This window comes from Pongo pygmaeus, chromosome 5, assembly GCF_028885625.2.
Source record: "Pongo pygmaeus isolate AG05252 chromosome 5, NHGRI_mPonPyg2-v2.0_pri, whole genome shotgun sequence".
Lineage (NCBI taxonomy): Eukaryota > Metazoa > Chordata > Mammalia > Primates > Hominidae > Pongo > Pongo pygmaeus.
The window spans coordinates 89,329,290-89,346,146 of record NC_072378.2 but is presented as its reverse complement, the minus strand read 5'-3'; the positions used below and the strand labels follow the sequence as shown (position 1 = coordinate 89,346,146).

Genomic DNA, 16,857 nt, shown 5'->3' with positions numbered 1-16,857 from the left:
CTCCCGAGTAGCTGGGACTACAGGCGCGCGCCACCACGCCCGGCTAATTTTTGTATTTTTAGTAGAGAAGGGGGTTTCACCATTTTGCCCAGGCTGGTCTCGAACTGCTAACCTCAAGTGATCTGCCCGCCTCGGCCTCCTAAAATGCTGGGATAAAGACATGCGCCACCGCGCCCGGCCGAGAATCAGCTTTTCTCTCACATCTGATCTTTCCGTGTGTTCAGGCAGAAGGAAGGCACGGTGGGCTGAGAATCACACGCCCCCCCTTTCCTCCCCGGCCTAACGCACTCTTCTCTCTGTCCCACCACGTGCTGTGTTCGCCAGCCCCCATCACTCATGCATCCAAACCGACTAGATTTTTGTTTCCATTTCCCTCCCGGAAAAGGCGGGACAGCGAAGACCGGCGTTTCCGCCGCTGAGGGGCCGAGGCCGGGAGGGCGCCGCGTAGCCGTCTCGAGCTGATGACGTCCAACGCCGTGTGCTCACGCACGTGTGGTGCCCCTCTCCCGGTGTCGGCGCTGGAGCTGAGGACGGCTTTCCTGCGGGCGTAGTTGGTGGCTGCTCGGGCACTGGGACCTCGGCGGCTTGGGGACGCTGGCCGCGAAGTAGGGAGCGCAGGTGGCCGCTCAGGGTGAGGGCCCTGGGTCATGGAGCACTTCTTGCTGGAGGTGGCAGCCGCGCCGCTGCGGTTAATCGCAGCCAAGAACGAGAAGAGCCGCAGTGAGTTGGGCAGGTTCTTGGCCAAGCAGGTAAGACGTGAAGGGAGAGGGAAAGCGCCGGACCGACTGGGTCGCCCCACTAGTAAGCTTCCTGCGCTCCCCCGCCGATACTCGCCGCTTTAAGGGGAGAGTGGTGCAGCCTCAGGTCAAGCTGGCCCCCTTCTCTGGGCTGGCGCAGGTCGTGGAGGTTTCCGAGCGTGTTTGAGGCGATTGGAAGGGGTCTTGTTTTTATCTGGGGGAGCCTTCCAGTACCCTATGCAAGCGCCGCTTTGGCTGCTTGTGGCAGAGGTGGCCTTCCGAAAGGAATGTGGTTTGTTTATCTGAACTTGAGGTTGCGTTTCTGTCGTTTTGACAAGTGTACGTATCACCTAAGTGTGCGTAGTGCAGCCACTCCTGTTAGTTTGGGTGAACCATCGACAAATACTGATTGCATTCCTGCTGTGCGTAAGGAACGGTGTGGCGCTCTGAGAAAGTGGATAGATAAATTCGTTACGATCTCTGCCATGAGGGAAATTTGCATCTGTTTTTGGAGACAGTTCGGAAACACTTAAAACAGCTGAAGGACAAAGCAAGACAGTGAATACTCAGTGTAACTAACTATACAAATTATAAGGTTAATTAGAGTTTTCTGGGAAATAGGTCTTCGGGCTTTTAAGAACCTTCTCATTGACTCCTTCTACCTGAGTTGAAGACATTTTTTTGTTTGTTTGTTTGTTTTGAGACGGAGTCTCGCTGTGTCGTCAGGCTGGAGTGCAGTGGCGCGATCTCGGCTCACTGCACCCTCCGCCTCCCGGGTTCAAGCGATTTTCCTGCCTCAGCCTCCCAAGTAGCTGGGATTACAGGCGTGCGCCACCATGCCTAGCTAATTTTTGTATTTTTAGTAGAGACGGGGGTTTCACCATGTTGGCCAGGATGGTCTCGATCTCTTGACCTCGTGATCCGCCCTTCTCAGCCTCCCAAAGTGCTGGGATTACAGGCGTGAGCCACGGGACAGGTGAGTGTGGTCCCAGGTGTGGCTAATTAAATTTTTTTTTTTTTTTTTTGGTAGCTGTAAGGTCCCCCTTTGTTGTCCCGACTGGTCTGGAACCCCTGGGCTCAAGTGATCATCCCGTCTTGGCCTCCCAAAGTGCAGGGATTGTAGGAGTGAGCCACCGTGTCCGGCCTAAATTTTTTTTTTTTTTTTTTTTTTTTGAGACGGAGTGCCGCTCTGTCGTCCAGACTGGAGTGTAATGGCCCACCATCTTAGCTCACTGCAGCCTCCGCCTCCCGAGTTCAAGCGATTCTTCTGTCTCAGCCTCCCGAGTAGCTGGGATTACAGGCGTGCGCCACCACACCTGGCTAATATTTTGTATTTTTAGTAGAGACGGGGTTTCACTGTGTGGGTCAGGCTGGTCTCAAACCCCGACCTCGGGTGATCCACCCGCCTTGGCCTCCTAAAGTGCTGGGATTACAGGCATGAGCCACGGCGCCCTGCCCTGAAGTATTTTTTTGATGTATCTCCAGCCCAATTGTTCTGGGGAGTGGGGCCAATTTTGCTCCCAGGGACAAATCTGGAGACCTTTATGGTTATCACAACTGTTCATTATGGGGGTGCTACTAGCATCTAGTGCACCAAGGCCAGGGACGCTGATAAGCATTCTGTTATGTATGGGACAACCCCCGACAACAGAGTTATCCGTCGTAAATGGCAGTGGTGCAAAATTAAGAAAGAAACCCTGCCCCAGACTGGTTGTTTACTTTCTGCTCAGGGCTTGCTATTTCAGCAACACTAAGCTGCCTGCAATGACCGCAGGTTGTTACCCTCTACTGTTGTTGACTGGAGTCACCTCCCGTTGTTAATGTCTGTTGTTATTGTCTGGGCCATTCCTTGCTGTTACTTGCCTCATTGACTTTGCATTTCCTTTCCTTAGAAGGCTGCATCTCTCTTCTATGCCCTGCTCAGTTAACTTGTTTGTTCTGGAAGACTGCTTTTGAAATGGTCTTCCCCAGGAAGACTTTTCTGACTTTACCCTTTCCTCTTCCTCTTAACCTTTGTTTCAACTAACTGATTCTCAGTAGTTGATTGAGAGTATGTCCAGAGAAGGGGACTGTGTAGCTGTAGTGTCCAGTACAGTGTCTGATATGCAGTAGGCAGTAAATGTTTATTGACTGTATTAACAGATTAAGGTACTCACAAATTGTGATACTTTTGTCAATGAAAAGTGTCAAACTCTAAAATATTTTAAGAGATTTATTCTGAGCTAAATTTGAGTGACCGTGGCTCATGACACAGCCCCAGGAGATCCTGAGAAAATGTGCCCAAGGTGGTCGGGCTACAGCTTGCTTTTATACATTTTAGGGAGACCTAAGACATCAATCAGTACATGTAAGATGTACATTGGTTTGGTCTGGAAAACTGGGACACCTTGAAGGGTGGGGTGGGGGCGGTCTTCAAGTCACAGGTGGATTCAAAGATTTGCTGACTGGCAATTGGCTGAGAGTTTATTTAAATCCCTGGAATCAATAGAATGGAGCGTCTAGGTTAAGATAGGGGTGTGGAGGCTGGGCACAATGGCACACACCTGTAATCCCAGCACTTTGGGAGGCTGAGGCGGGTGGATCACGAGCTCAGGAGATCGACATCATTCTGGCTAACATGGTGAAACCCTATCTTTACTAAAAATATGAAAAATTAGTTGGGCATGGTGGCGGGCATCTGTAGTCCCAGCTACTCAGGAGGCTGAGGCAGGAGAATGGTGTGAACCCGGGAGGCGGAACTTGCAGTGAGCTGAGATCACGCCACTGCACTCCAGCCTGGGCGACAGAGCGAGACTCTGTCTCAAAAAAAAAAAAGATAGGGGTGTGGAGACCAAGGTTCATATTATGCAAATGAAGCCTCCAGGTAACAGATTTCAGAGAGAACAGATTGCAAATATTCTTTTTTAAAAATTTTTATTATTTTTTAAAGAGATAGGATCTTGCTTTGTTGTCCAGGCTGGGCTAGAACTCCTAGGCTCAAGTGATCCACCTACCTCAGCCTCCCAAAGTGCTGGGATTATAAGCCTGGCCTGTAAATGATTTATTTATTTTTTCCCAAATGCAGTCTCCTCACCCCTACCCCCAGACGGAGATGGAGTCTTGCTCTGTCACCCAGGCTGGACTGCAGTGGCGCGATCTCAACTCACTGCAACCTCCGCCTCCTGGGTTCAAGCAGTTCTCCTGCCTCAGCCTCCCGAGTAGCCGGGATCACAGGCGCCTGCCACTGCGCCTGGCTAATTTTTGTATTTTTAGTAGAGACGGGGTTTCACCATGTTAGCCAGGCTGGTCTCGAACTCCTGACCTCAGGCGATCCACCTGCGTCGGCCTCCCAAAGTGCTGGGATTACAGGTGTGAGCCACTGCGCCCAGCCACAAAACAGTCTTTATTATGAGAAAGCAGTGTTATCTGGTCTTTATTATAAGAAAGCAATGCTATCTGGTTTCTTTCTAATAAAATGACAAAGCAGGTTTCTTAAATAATTTACAAAGGGCAGGAATTGCTCTTGAACAGGGCTACCCCTCCTGGCACACCCACAATGCTCTGCCTTGAGCATATAAATAGGTACCTGTGAGCCCAGGGTTTAAGCCTGGAACTATCTCCTATGACTTCCTCCAGGTCCCTGGTAGGGAAAGCAGGGATGAGAGTGGTGCCCCCAAGGGCCTTGGCACTGGAAACACAGTGGGCGAGTGACTCTGTGGATGACTCCCCAAAAACCAAGCACCTGGTTTGAGTCCAGAGCTCTTAAACATCTGATGCCGGCTCTTCACACTGTAGATGAAGCAAATACCAGGCTCAAGGTCAAGTATATGATGCATTACTAAGCCCAAGAGTCCCCTTGGTGAGTAGAAGGAACAATTCTCCCCACCTCTGCAAGATCTCCCCAAGACACTCTCAGGCTGTGGCAGGCAGTCACTGATGGGTCCAGATGTGGCTGGAGCAGGGGGGCTCTGGGCTCCTTGCTAGTCAGGTCTTTGTTAGCAGTGGCCCAGGGGTACTGATGACTTCTGGGAGCTTCTGCCAGGAAGCTCATGGGGAAGCACAGACATTCTTGGGTATGAAGCCTTGGTGGTCAGACAGGGCTTGTTTCCTGTAGGGCACTTCCTCAATCATGAATGAGAGTGTCATGTCACCACTCTCTTTCACCATAATGGCTTCATCCAGCTCTTGGGACAGCTTCTGGAGATGCCGAATTCCTGCTCCCCATAGGCTCTAGGTCACTATCAGACTTGCTGGGAGAGCAGAGGAGCTCTATCGAGGAGTAGGGGCTCTGGAAGGCAGTCTCCCGCCTCCACTGCCATAAAGAGTGGGCACGTGAGCCCGTGCAGGTAGAGAGGTGGTGATGCACAGGGGTCTGTGGCTGAGTGGTCAGGGGCAGCTCCAGACAGCTGAATCCTCTTCTGGCTCAGGCTGTGAGTTGGGGAGACACTGCCCTCCCTTTTGTACCCCTTTCTTCCTCCTCCTGGCCTTCACCTGGGTCTCCACCAGACACTTGGTGCTACTTTGGCAGGACTCCTGGATTCTCTGTGACATGGCACCCAGGGTGCTCTTAGCTGAGCGAGCTGCAGCCTGGAGTCTTTTACTGCCCTGACCCTGGTTTCTAGGGGTTTCTAGGAGGTGCTTGTCCGGAGGTTGAGGTTGACGACTCTTAGGGGCAGCCTCCATTGAAACTGTCTGCACAGAGAACCCAGGGCCATGGCGGAGATCTCCCGATGGCTGACCATAGGCTGCCGCTCCTTGCTGTCCAGCAGCTGCCCCTGGTGCTGGAGAGATCTATGGTGCATGGAGGCCCTCGCATTCTGCCACTGAGAAACCATCTGTCTGGCCAAGAGTCTACTCTGCCCACTAGACCTCAACACCCCCAACATGTGAATGAAGCCGAGCACTATAAATGTTAAATGTTTCTTATAAGACTTAAAGAGACAACTTCGCAGGGCCATTTCAAAATTTGTCAAAGCTATATATTTTGGGCCAAATGTGGTGGCTCATGCCTGTCATCACATCCTGTTGGAGACTGAGAGAGGAGAATTGTTTGAACCCAGGAGTTTGAGACCAGCTTGGGCAACATAGCAGAGAGACTCTGTCTCTACCGAAAAAAAAAAAAAAAGGGAGGGGGGATTAAAATACTCCTGAAATACTTCTTTCAGGGTTTGCCGTCTGTCATATTTGTATCTTATTGCTACCAGTAGTCTGTTTTGTCAGTCCTAAGGTCTCTGTTTTAATGTTAATGCTGGTAGCTGTGCCAGAATTCCAAAGGGAAGAGAGTATAATGAGGCGTGTCTGACCACCCATTCCCAGCATGGCCTGAACTAGTGTTTCAGGTTTACTTTAGAATGCACTTGACTGAGAGGAGAAGGATTCACCTTCATTCAGTTGGTTGGGGGGGCTTAGAATTTTATTTTTGGTTTATGCTTTCTTTTTTATTTTTTAAGACAGGGTCTGGAGAGCAGTAGCCTTGACATCCTAGGTTCAACTGATCATCTTACTTTAGGACCCTCCCCATCTCCTCCAGTAGCTGGAACTATAGGCATGCCACCACGTCTGGCTAAATTTTTTTTTTTTTTTTTTTTTTACATCTTAGGTAGAAACAAGGTCTTGTGCTGTGTTGCCTAGGCTGGTCTCAAACTCCTGGGCTCAAGCAGTCCTCCCACCTTGGCCACCCAAAATGCTGGGATTACAGGCATACTTACTTATTTTTGGCAGAATATAGCTTTAACTTTCAGTGTTTTAAGCAAATGATGACAGTGATGATGCTTTAATGCTTCCCCTGCCTGAGACAGGGTCTCCCTTTATGGCCTGGGCTAGAGTACAGTGATCATAGCTCATTTCGGCCTTGACCTCCTGGGCTCAAATGGTCCTCCCACCTCATCCTTCTGAGTAGCTGGGACAACAGGTGCACAATACCACGCCTGGCTAATTTCTTTTTCTTTTTTTTTTTTTTTTGAGACAGAGTCTTGCTCTGCTACCCAGGCTGGAGTGCAATGGCATGATCTTGGCTCACTTCAACCTCCGCCTCCTGGGTTCAAGCAATTCTCCTGCTTCAGCCTCCCAAGTAGCTGGGATTACAGGCACCTGGCACCGTGCCCAGCTAATTTTTTGTGTTTTTAGTAGAGATGGGGTTTTGCCGTGTTGGCCAGGCTGCTTTCGAACTCCTGACCTCAGGTGATTCTCCTGCCTCGGTCTCCTGAAGTGCTGGGATTACAGGCATGAGCCACTGCGCCCAGCCTTGCCTGGCTAATTTCTAAAAAAAATTTTGTGGCCAGGCACGGTGGCTCAGGCCTGTACCAGCACTTTGGGAGGCCGAGGTGGGCAGATCACCTGTGGTTGGGAGTTCGAGACCAGCCTGACCAACATGGAGAAACCCCTTCTCTACTAAAGATAAGAAATTAGCCAGGCATGGTGGCACATGCCTGTAATCCCAGCTACTGGGGAGGCTGAGGCAGGAGAATCTCTTGAACCTGGGAGGCAGAGGTTGTGGTGAGCCGAGATCGCGCCATTGCGCTCCAGCCTGGGCAACAACAATGAAACTCCGTCTCAAAAGAAAAAAAAAATTTTTTTTTGTAGAGATGGGGAGTCTCACTATGTTGCCCAGGCTGGTCTTGAACTCCTGGGCTCAAGCCATCCTCCCATCTTGGCCTACCAAAGTGTTGGGATTGCAGGTATGAGCCACCGCACCCAGCTTAATTGCTTAGGTTTTATAGAGTAGTTTAGGAATTGTTTCTCTTTAGCTGAAAATACACATTTCAGCCGATACATATAATTATAAATAATAACACTGAGGTTATCCTTTTAATTAACTCTGCTTTGAGAAGGGCTAACTGATCAGTTAGCAGTTGCCTTATCCTTTTAATTAACTCTGCTTTGAGAGGGGTTAACTGATCAGTTAGCAGTTGAATATGACAATGTAGTAATTTCATTACTCAAAACAGTAAAAAACTCAATATGTTAAGCATACAGACATACAAATATGAAGACTTTTTTTCCTTTTCTATTTTTGTTGGCTAATTATTGGGAAATTGATGAATTTTGTTATAGCAAAGGAATGGAATTGGTTGGTATTTTTGGTGGGAAGAGAAGAGCTGAGCCACCTTAAAAATGTTTTTTCCTGGCCAAGTGCAGTGGCTGAGCTCAGACAATCTACCTGCCTTGGCCTCCCAAAGTGCTGGGATTACAGGCGTGAGTAACCACACCCGGCCAATGAAAATGTTTTTTCTTGGCTGGGCGCTAGTGGCTCACGCCTGTAATCCCAACACTTTGGGAGGCCAAGGTGGGCGCATCACGAGGTCAGGAGTTTGAGACCAGCCTGGCCAACATAGTGAAACCCCGTCTCTACTAAAAATACAAAAATTAGCCAGGTGTGGTGGCGCATGCCTGTAATCCCAGCTACTCGGGAGGCTGAGGCAGGAGAATTGCTTGAACCCGGGAGGCGAAGGTTGCATGAACCGAGATCAGGCCACTGCACTCCAGCCAGGGCAACAGAGTGAGACTCCATCTCAGAAAAAAAAAAAAAAAGTGTTTGTATTTGTTAAGTAATCAGTATTCTTCAGCTTTCCTCATACTTGCTTGTATCCCAGCCACCTAAATAAAACCCATTTAAGCTTCATAGAATGTTAAGAGAAGTGAGAAAATACAAAGGTGTAGCCAGGAGGAATGCAGTCCTTTCCCTTTTCCAGTGGGTCCCAGTCTCCCAAGGAGAAAGGCAGGATTTCCTAAGAATGTTATGGGAGTAATCACAGGTTTAAGAAGTAAATCCTGGCTGGTCGCGGTGGTTCACACCTATAATCCCAGCACTTTGGGAGGCCGACGTGGGCAGATCACGAGGTCAAGATATCGAGACCACCCTGGCCAATATGGTGAAACGCCGTCTCTACTAAAAATACAAAAATTAGCTGGGCGTGGTGGTGCACTCCTGTAGTCCCAGCTACTTGGGAGGCTGTGGCAGGAGAATTGGTTGAACTGAACCTGAGAGGGAGGCAGAGGTCACAGTGAGCCGACATCATACTACTGCACTCCAGCCTGGCGACAGAGTAAGCCCCTATCTTAAAAAAAATAAAATAAAATAAAAGGAAGTAAATCCTTTAGCATTCATTGTCCTGTTTTTATTTCCTACAATAGCAAGCCAGCTGACATGGTCAAAGATGCTTTGATTAGCAAGACCGCTGGGCTTAGAGAAGGAGAAAGCTGATTATGTAGTTTTCCTATAACCCCCACCCACCCTCTAGATACTCACAGGTGTCCTAGCCTAGCTGGTCCCTTTTCTTGCAGGCCTGGCATTTACCCTTTCATGGGTTTTAGTAAAACATTTATAATTTTTTAAAACTTCATTAACTAGTAGTATTCATGCAGAATACTAGGAAAATTCAGGAAAGCACCACCCGTATTGTGGGTTAAATTGTGTCTGCCAAAATATATGTAGAAGTCCTAGCCTGTAATACCTGAATGTGACCCTATTTGGAAATAAGGTCTTTGCAGATGTAATAAAGTCAGGATGAGATAATTAGATAGGGCCTTAATCCAATATGACTGTTTCTCTTTCGCCCAGGCTTGAGTGCAGTGGTGCAATCTCAGCTCATTGCAACCTCCGCCTCTTTGGTTCAAGTGATTCTCCTGCCTCAGCAGCTGGGATTACAGGTGTGTGCCACCATGCCCAGCTGATTTTTGTATTTTTAGTAGAGATGTGGTTTCACTATATTGGCCAGGCTGGTCTCTAACTCCTGACCTCAAATGGTCTGTCCACCTCAGCCTCCCAGAGTGCTGGAATTACAGCCGTGAGCCACCACACCCAGCCCAATATGACTGTTCTTATAAGAAGAGGAGAGAAAGAAATAAAGGGAAGATGGCCATGTGGCGATGACAGAAATACATATTGGAGTGATAAATCTGCCAGACAAGGAACAGCAGGGATTGATGATGACAACCAGAAGCTAGGAAGAGGCAAGGAAGGATTCTCCCCTATAAGTTTCAAAGGAATATGGCCTTGCTGACACCCTGATCTTGGACTTCCAGACTTTAGAATTGTGAGACAATATATTTCTGTCTTTTTAATTTGTTTTTTGTTTTGTTTTGTTTTTTTGAGACAGAGTCTCGCTCTGTTGCCCAGGCTAGAGTACAGTGGCACGATCTCGGTTCACTGCATCCTCTGCCTCCCGGGTTCAAGCAATTCTCCTGCCTCAGCCTCCCTAGTAGCTGGGACTACAGGCACCTGCCACCATACCCGGCTAATTTTTGTATTTTTAGTAGAGACGGGGTTTCACCATATTGCTCAGGCTGGTCTTGAACTCCTGACCTCAGGTGATCCACCCACCTCAGCCTCCCAAAGTGCTGGGATTACAGGCGTGAGCCACTGTACCCGGCCTTGTTTTTTTTTAAGTCAGTTTGTGGTATTTTAATATGACAGCTCCAGGAAATTAATACATGTAAGAAAAACATTCAGTCAGGGACTGCCCATATTAATATTTTGATACATAATCTTCCAAACTTAAATTTTTTTTTTTTTTTTTTTTTTGTTAATGAATCGGAGTCTCACTCTGTTGCCTAGGCTGGGGTATAGTGGTACAATCATGGCTCACTGCAGTCTCTACCTTCCAGGCTCAGGTGATTTCCCCCAACTCTAGCCTCATGAGTAGTAGGGACTACAGGCATACACCACCAAGCCTGGCTAATTTTTTATTTTATTTTATTTTATTTTATTTTATTTATTTGAGAGGGAGTCTTGCTCTGGCACCCAGGCTTGAGTGCAGTGGCAGGATCTTGGCTTACTGCAACCTCTGCTTCCTGGGTTCAAGTGATTCTCCTGCCTCAGCCTCCCGAGTAGCTGGGACTACAGGTATGTGCCACAATGCCCGGCTAATTTTTGTACCTTTAGTAGAGATGGTGTTTCGCTATGTTGGTCAGGCTGGTCTTGAATTCCTGACCTCAAGTAATCCACCTGCCTTGGCCTCCCAAAATTCTGGGATTACAAGAGTGAGCCACTGCACCCAGCCAAGCCTGGCTAACTTTTGTATTTTTTGTAGAGATGGGTTCTGCCATGTTGCCCAGGCTGGTCTCAAACTCCTGGGCTCAAGTGATCTGCCTGCCTTGGCCTCCCAAAATGCTGAGATTACAGGTGTCAACCACTGTGTTCAGTCTTGTATATATAGTCTTTTCTCTATAAATCCGGGAAGATAAAAAGTTTTAAATATATATGAAGCTATGCAAACAGTGCTGTAACAGGAAAGTCAAATATACATACTTTTTTTTTTTTTTTGAGACAGGGTCTCATTCTGTCACCCAGGCTGGAGTGCAGGGGCACGATCTCAGCTCACCACACCCTCGACCTTCTGGGCTCAAGTGCTTCTCCCGCCTCAGCCTCCCTGGTAGCTGGGATTACAGGCTCCCACCACCATGTCCTGCTAATTTTTGTATTTTTAGTAGAGATGGGGTTTCAGCATGTTTCTCAGGCTGGTCTCAAACTCCTGAGCTTAAGGTGATCCTCCCGCCTCGGCCTCCCAAAGTACTGGGATTACAGGCGTGAGCCACGGTGCCCAGCCAAATATATATACTTTTGTTCATGATAGAATAACTGGTACTGGATTAGCTCTGTTGCCAAAACAACTAGAAAAAGAGGAAAACATCCATATGAAAAACGTTCAAACATTGGATGAAAGGTAGGTAGCATAGGATTGGGATTCCTAAAAATGGGAAACAAGGTGAGCCCTAGAATGATTCCGGCTGTCTACCTGGAATCACTTATAGGACTGACTCAGAGGAAGAACGAAGTTCAGCAATGGTGGTCCTACTGAGCTGAGAAGACAGAGCTCAGAGTTGGGGCGGTAGTTGGAATATGCTGGGAAGGGTGTTGGAATGGAGGGAACAGCTCTAGGGATATGGGGTCTGGTGAGTACTGGCTGAATGTAAAGCTGTGTTTTCTTAAGCAAATTTCGTGAGCTATGCAAAGAATAACTACTGGAGTTTTTCTGTGTAGGAGATGTTCAACTCCTACTAGTTGGAGTGGAAAGACCAAGTTGAATACTGGCATAATTAGTGTGGAACCCAGAAGGGCCACACTCTAGGGCTAAATCAGCCCTCAAAGGCCTTTCTAGACCAATACTAACAAAACTTAAAAACAAGTCTTGAAAGGATCAAGCTGACCTACAAGCTGATTAATTGCCTGCTAGAACAAAGGAAGAGAGCAAAATCTAGACACATCTACAACGTTCAGCATCCGATTAAAAAAGTACTAGATATAGGAAAAGGAAAATGGTGGCTCATTACCAGGAGAAAAGTCAGTCACTGTAACAGACCCCAAAATAATAAAGATATTTAAATTAATAAACAAGGACTTTAAAAAGTGATTATATAATGATGATATGAATGTTCGGGGGGAAAAAAAAAAGAAAAAAGTGATTATAGGCTGGGCCAAGTGGAACCACTTGAGGCCAGGAGTTTGTGATCAGTCTGAGCCTGGGCAACAAAGTGAGACCCTGTCACTCTCAAAAACATAAAAAAATAGTAATTATATGTGCAGGGACTTGAAGGGAAACATAAACATAATGAGAGAAATTTAAGCTATGAAAAAAAAACAAGTGAAACCAAAAAATACAATCTTAGCAATGAATATTTTACTGGATAGGCCTCATCGAAGATTAGACAGTTCACAAGAAAAGAACATTGAATTACAGGATACGGCAATAGAAATTATCTAGGCTTAAACAGACAGGGTGGGAAAAAGCCCGAATAAAAATGCTTCAGTGATCTGTGAGGCATTATCAACTAGTTTACTGTATGTGTAATTGGAGTTACAGGAGGAGGGAGAGAAGAGAAACAGTAGAAATATAAAAAGATAATCTCAAAATTTCTAAAGTTGGTGAAAAATAATTCACAGATCCCAAAAACTCATAATCTTAAATCTGATAAACACAAAACCACACCAAGCCACATCATCATCAAGTTGCTAGAAACAAGTAATAAATAACATCTTAAAAATTGCCAGAAAAAAAAGACACTTTACTTGTAGAGGAGCAAAGATAAAAATGACTGCTGATTTCTTAACAGAAACAACACAATGAAACATCTTTCAAATGCTGAGAAAAACCATAAACCCCCTTGCCTGGTGGCGCATGCCTGTAATCCCTGCACTTTGGGGGCTGAGGTAGGTGGATCTCTTGAGCCCAGGAGTTCGAGATCAGCTTGGGCAATGTGGTGAAACCCTGACTGTAGTAAAAATACAGAAATTAGCCAGGCGTGGTGGTGTGTGCCTGTAGTCCCAGCTACTTGGGAGGATGAGGCAGGAGGATCACTTGAGTCTGGGAAGTCGAGGCTGCAGTGAGCTGATATCAAAGAACTCCAGCCTGGGTGACAGAGGGAAACCCTGTCTCCAAAAAAATAAAAAACAAAACAATGTTTGCTTAAGACAGAATTTTGTATATAAAAAGTCTTAAGGAATCTTCAAAATAAAGAATTTCATAAGATCACAGGATACCAGGTCAATGTATAAAAATGAGTTATATTTTTATATTTAAAATTATTGGGGAATGAAATTTATATTTTATGTATTTTATTTTTAAGAGAGTCTCATTCTGTTACCCAGGCTGGAGTGCAGTGGGCACGATCATGGCTTACTGCAGCCGCGAACTCCTAGGCTGAGGTGATCCTCTCCTCACTCTCCAGAGTAGCTGGGACTATAGATGCACACCGTCACCAGCTAATTAAAAAAAAATTAAAAAAAATTTTTTTTTTAATTAAACTTTAAAAAAAAATTTTTTTTATTGAGATGGAGTCTCACTCTGTCTGTTGCCCGGGCTGGAGTGCAGTGGTGCATTCTCAGTTCATTGCAACCTCCGCCTCCTGGGTTCAAGCCGTTTTCCTGCCCCAGCCTCCCAAGTAGCTGGGATTACAGACACACACCACCACACCCAGCAAATTTTTTGTATTTCTAGTAGAGACAAAGTTTCACCATGTTGGTCAGGCTGGTCTCAAACTCCTGACCTCAAGTGATCCACCACCCTCTGCTTCCCAAAGTGCTGGGTTTACAGGCGTGAACCACCACTCCTGGCCACACCAGCTAATTTTTAATTTATTTTTATTTTTTTGAAGAGATGGCATCTTACCACATTGCCCAGGTTGGTCTCGAACTTCTGGCCTCAAGTGATCATCTCACCTTGGCCTCCCAAAGTACCACCATGCCTGACCAGTTTTCTTTGGATATGTTTCTTTCATCTGCAACGTAACTTACTTTATTATTTAAAAAATGGGGCCAGGCACAGTGGCTCACACCTGTAATCCCAGCACTTTGGGAGGCCAAGGCAGGAGGATTGCTTGAGCTCAGGAGTTTGAGATCAGCCTGGGCAACATAGTGAGACCCCCATGTCCACAAAAATAAAATAATCAGCTGGGTGTGGTGGCACACACCTGTAATCCCAGCTACTTAGGGGGCTCAGTTGGGAGGATTGCTTGAGCTTGGGAGGGTGTGCCTGCAGTGAGCTGTGATTTTACCACTGTACTTCAGTCTGGGCGACAGACCAAGACCTTGTCTCAAAAGAAAAAAAAAAGGTATCTTTAGAGGGCTTGTTTATGCGGACATGCAGCAGTTGAAAATGTGAGGTTTTGCTCCTGTGTATCATGACCAAATCTATTAAATTTCTTTGCCTCCATTTTTATGGAATCCTTCAGTTAACCTCCTATAAAGGACAGAACTAAGACTGATAGAAATTGTTTCAAGGTAACATTTTTCCCTAATCAGTGCTTTGATCAGAATCAAATGTTTTCATGAGAGAATGCTCTGTAATTGGAAGACTTTGTAAGAGCTCAGGTGTAAGGTGACTTTCTGGGTGATAATTTTGGGAAAACTCGTTAAATTTTGCTTATGACATTTAGGCTGTGTTCAAGGTGCACTTATATAGGTGACTAGGGTGAGCCTCCTCCTCATCCTTTTTTTTTTTTTTTTGTTGGGAGACAAGGCTTTAACTGTTTGTCACTCAGGCTGGAGTGCAGTGGCATGATCTCAGCTCACTGCAACCTCGACCTCCCAGGCTCAAGCTATCCTCACACTTCAGCCACCCGAGGAGCTGAGACTACAGGCGCATGCCACCAAGTCTGGCTAATTTTTCTATTTTTTGTAGCAATGGGGTTTCACCATGTTGTCCAGGCTGGTCTTGAACTCGTCGGCTTAAGGGATCTGTCTGCTTCGGCCTTCCAAAGTGCTGGGATTACAAGCATGAGCCACCACACCTGGCCTGGGGTGAAACTTCTTAGGGTAAACTGATAGCATGGGACTTGCAAGGTCAAAGGGCATGTCCCCATTTTAAACCTGATGTTACATTGCTGGGCAGAAAGGATTGTGCAGACCTGTATACACACTAGCAATATAATGCCTTTTATACAGTTTTCAGTTTTCCTTTGTATGCTTACCTACATTCTGAACCCAGGCACTAGAATTTTTTTTTTTTTTTTTGAGATGGAGTCTCGCTGTCGCCCAGGCTGGAGTGCAGTGGCACAATCTCGGCTCACTACAGGCTCCGCCCCCCGGGGTTCACGCCATTCTCCTGCCTCAGCCTCCCGAGTAGCTGGGACTACAGGTGCCCGCCACCTTGCCCAGCTAATTTTTTTTTGTATTTTTAGTAGAGACAGGGTTTCACTGTGTTAGCCAGGATGGTCTCGATCCCTGACCTCGTGATCCGCCCGCCTCGGCCTCCCAAAGTGCTGGGATTACAGGCGTGAGCCACTGCGCCCGGCCTAGAATTTTGTATTCTATTTCATCTTCCATATCAAAGTGTTGCTGTCTACTTTGGATCTGTTTTTTGTTTATTTATTAGAGGCTGATGCCTTGATCAGCTTGATAGGGATATCCTCATTCACTCCCAGGAATTAATTTTTTACCTCTGTCCTTTCCTCAAGAGTTGGAAGTTTTGTCTACTAACTGCAGAATTCATTTTTTTCTTCGAGAGTTAAAGGAGCTGGGGGAGTTTTGGGGTTTTGGATTCCCTGGAGATTGTTGAAACCCCAGCACATAGATTATTTTTCAGATAAGTCGTGTAGCTTTTAAATGGAATCCAGGTATTAGTCCCTGTACCTCAAACTCCAGTGTACTGAAACTTATTTGTAACAGCCTTTATATTAAATTAACTCTGATCCTCCATTGCAAAAAATTTCCACGATATTTTATAATAGAATCTCACTTATGAAGTCTGGAAATTGGACATTTTAGTTCTAACCCAGGACTCGTCTCTGCTTTTCTACAACAGTGCAAATGAATATTATTTACATAGATATTTTGGGCCAGGCATGGTGGCTCACACCTGTAATCCCAGCACTTTGTGAGGCTGAGGCTGTTGGATCACCTGTGGTCAGGAGTTCGAGACCAGCCTGGCCAACATGGTGAGACCCTGTCTCTACTAAAACAAAACAAAAATTAACCTGGTGTGGTGGTGGGTGCCTGTAATCCCAGCTACTCATGGGAGGCTGAGGCATGAGAATCGCTTGAACCTGGGAGGTGGAGGTTGCAGTGAGCCAAAATCGCGCCACTGCACTCCAGCCTGGGAGATGGAGCAGGACTCTGTCTCCAAAAAAAAAAAAAAGGCCAGGCGCGGTGGCTCACGCCTGTAATCTCAGCGCTTTGGGAGGCTGAGGCGGGCGGATCACGAGGTCAGGAGATCAAGACCATCCTGGCTAACATGGTGAAACCGACTCTCTACTAAAAATATAAAAAATTAGCCGGGTGTGGTGGTGGGCGCCTGTAGTCCCAGCTACTTGGGAGGCTGAGGCGGGAGAATGGCATGAACCCGGGAGGCGGAGCTTGCAGTGAGCTGAGATTGCGCCACTGCACTCGAGCCTGGGTGACAGAGCGAGACTCTGTCTCAAAAAAAAAAAAAAAAGTGAAAGATGTTTTGTTTTGCCTTTCTCAGGTGTGGACACCTCAAGATCGCCAGTGTGTCCTGAGTACCTTAGCACAGTTGCTTTTGGATAAGGACTGTACCGTGCTGGTTGGTCACCAGCTTCGCCCTCTCCTTTTGGATTTGCTGGAAAGGAATGCTGAAGCCATTAAAGCTGGAGGCCAAATCAACCATGATCTGCATGAACGGCTCTGTGTGTCGATGAGCAAACTCATTGGTAACCATCCTGATGTCCTCCCGTGAGTAGCAATTTT

The 16,857-nt window shown here is 46.7% G+C and overlaps 1 protein-coding gene and 1 pseudogene across 3 annotated transcripts in view; one reads left to right on the top strand and one right to left on the bottom strand.

The window, feature by feature from the left end:
• MDN1 (midasin AAA ATPase 1) overlaps positions 1 to 16,857 on the top strand; it is a 186,391-nt gene that overhangs the window by 7,720 nt on the left and 161,814 nt on the right. For 2 of the 3 annotated variants that reach the window (XM_054491121.2, XM_063666411.1), the window contains exons 1-2: positions 401 to 749; positions 16,616 to 16,842. In XM_054491121.2, the coding sequence (XP_054347096.2) occupies positions 648 to 749; positions 16,616 to 16,842 (329 nt within the window). In that variant the 5' untranslated portion in view covers positions 401 to 647. Of the gene's footprint in view, positions 1 to 400; positions 750 to 16,615; positions 16,843 to 16,857 lie in introns of those variants that run through there. The other variant, XM_054491122.2, reaches the window with a different exon arrangement.
• LOC129038321 (protein PIMREG-like) lies at positions 4,764 to 5,551 on the bottom strand (annotated as a pseudogene).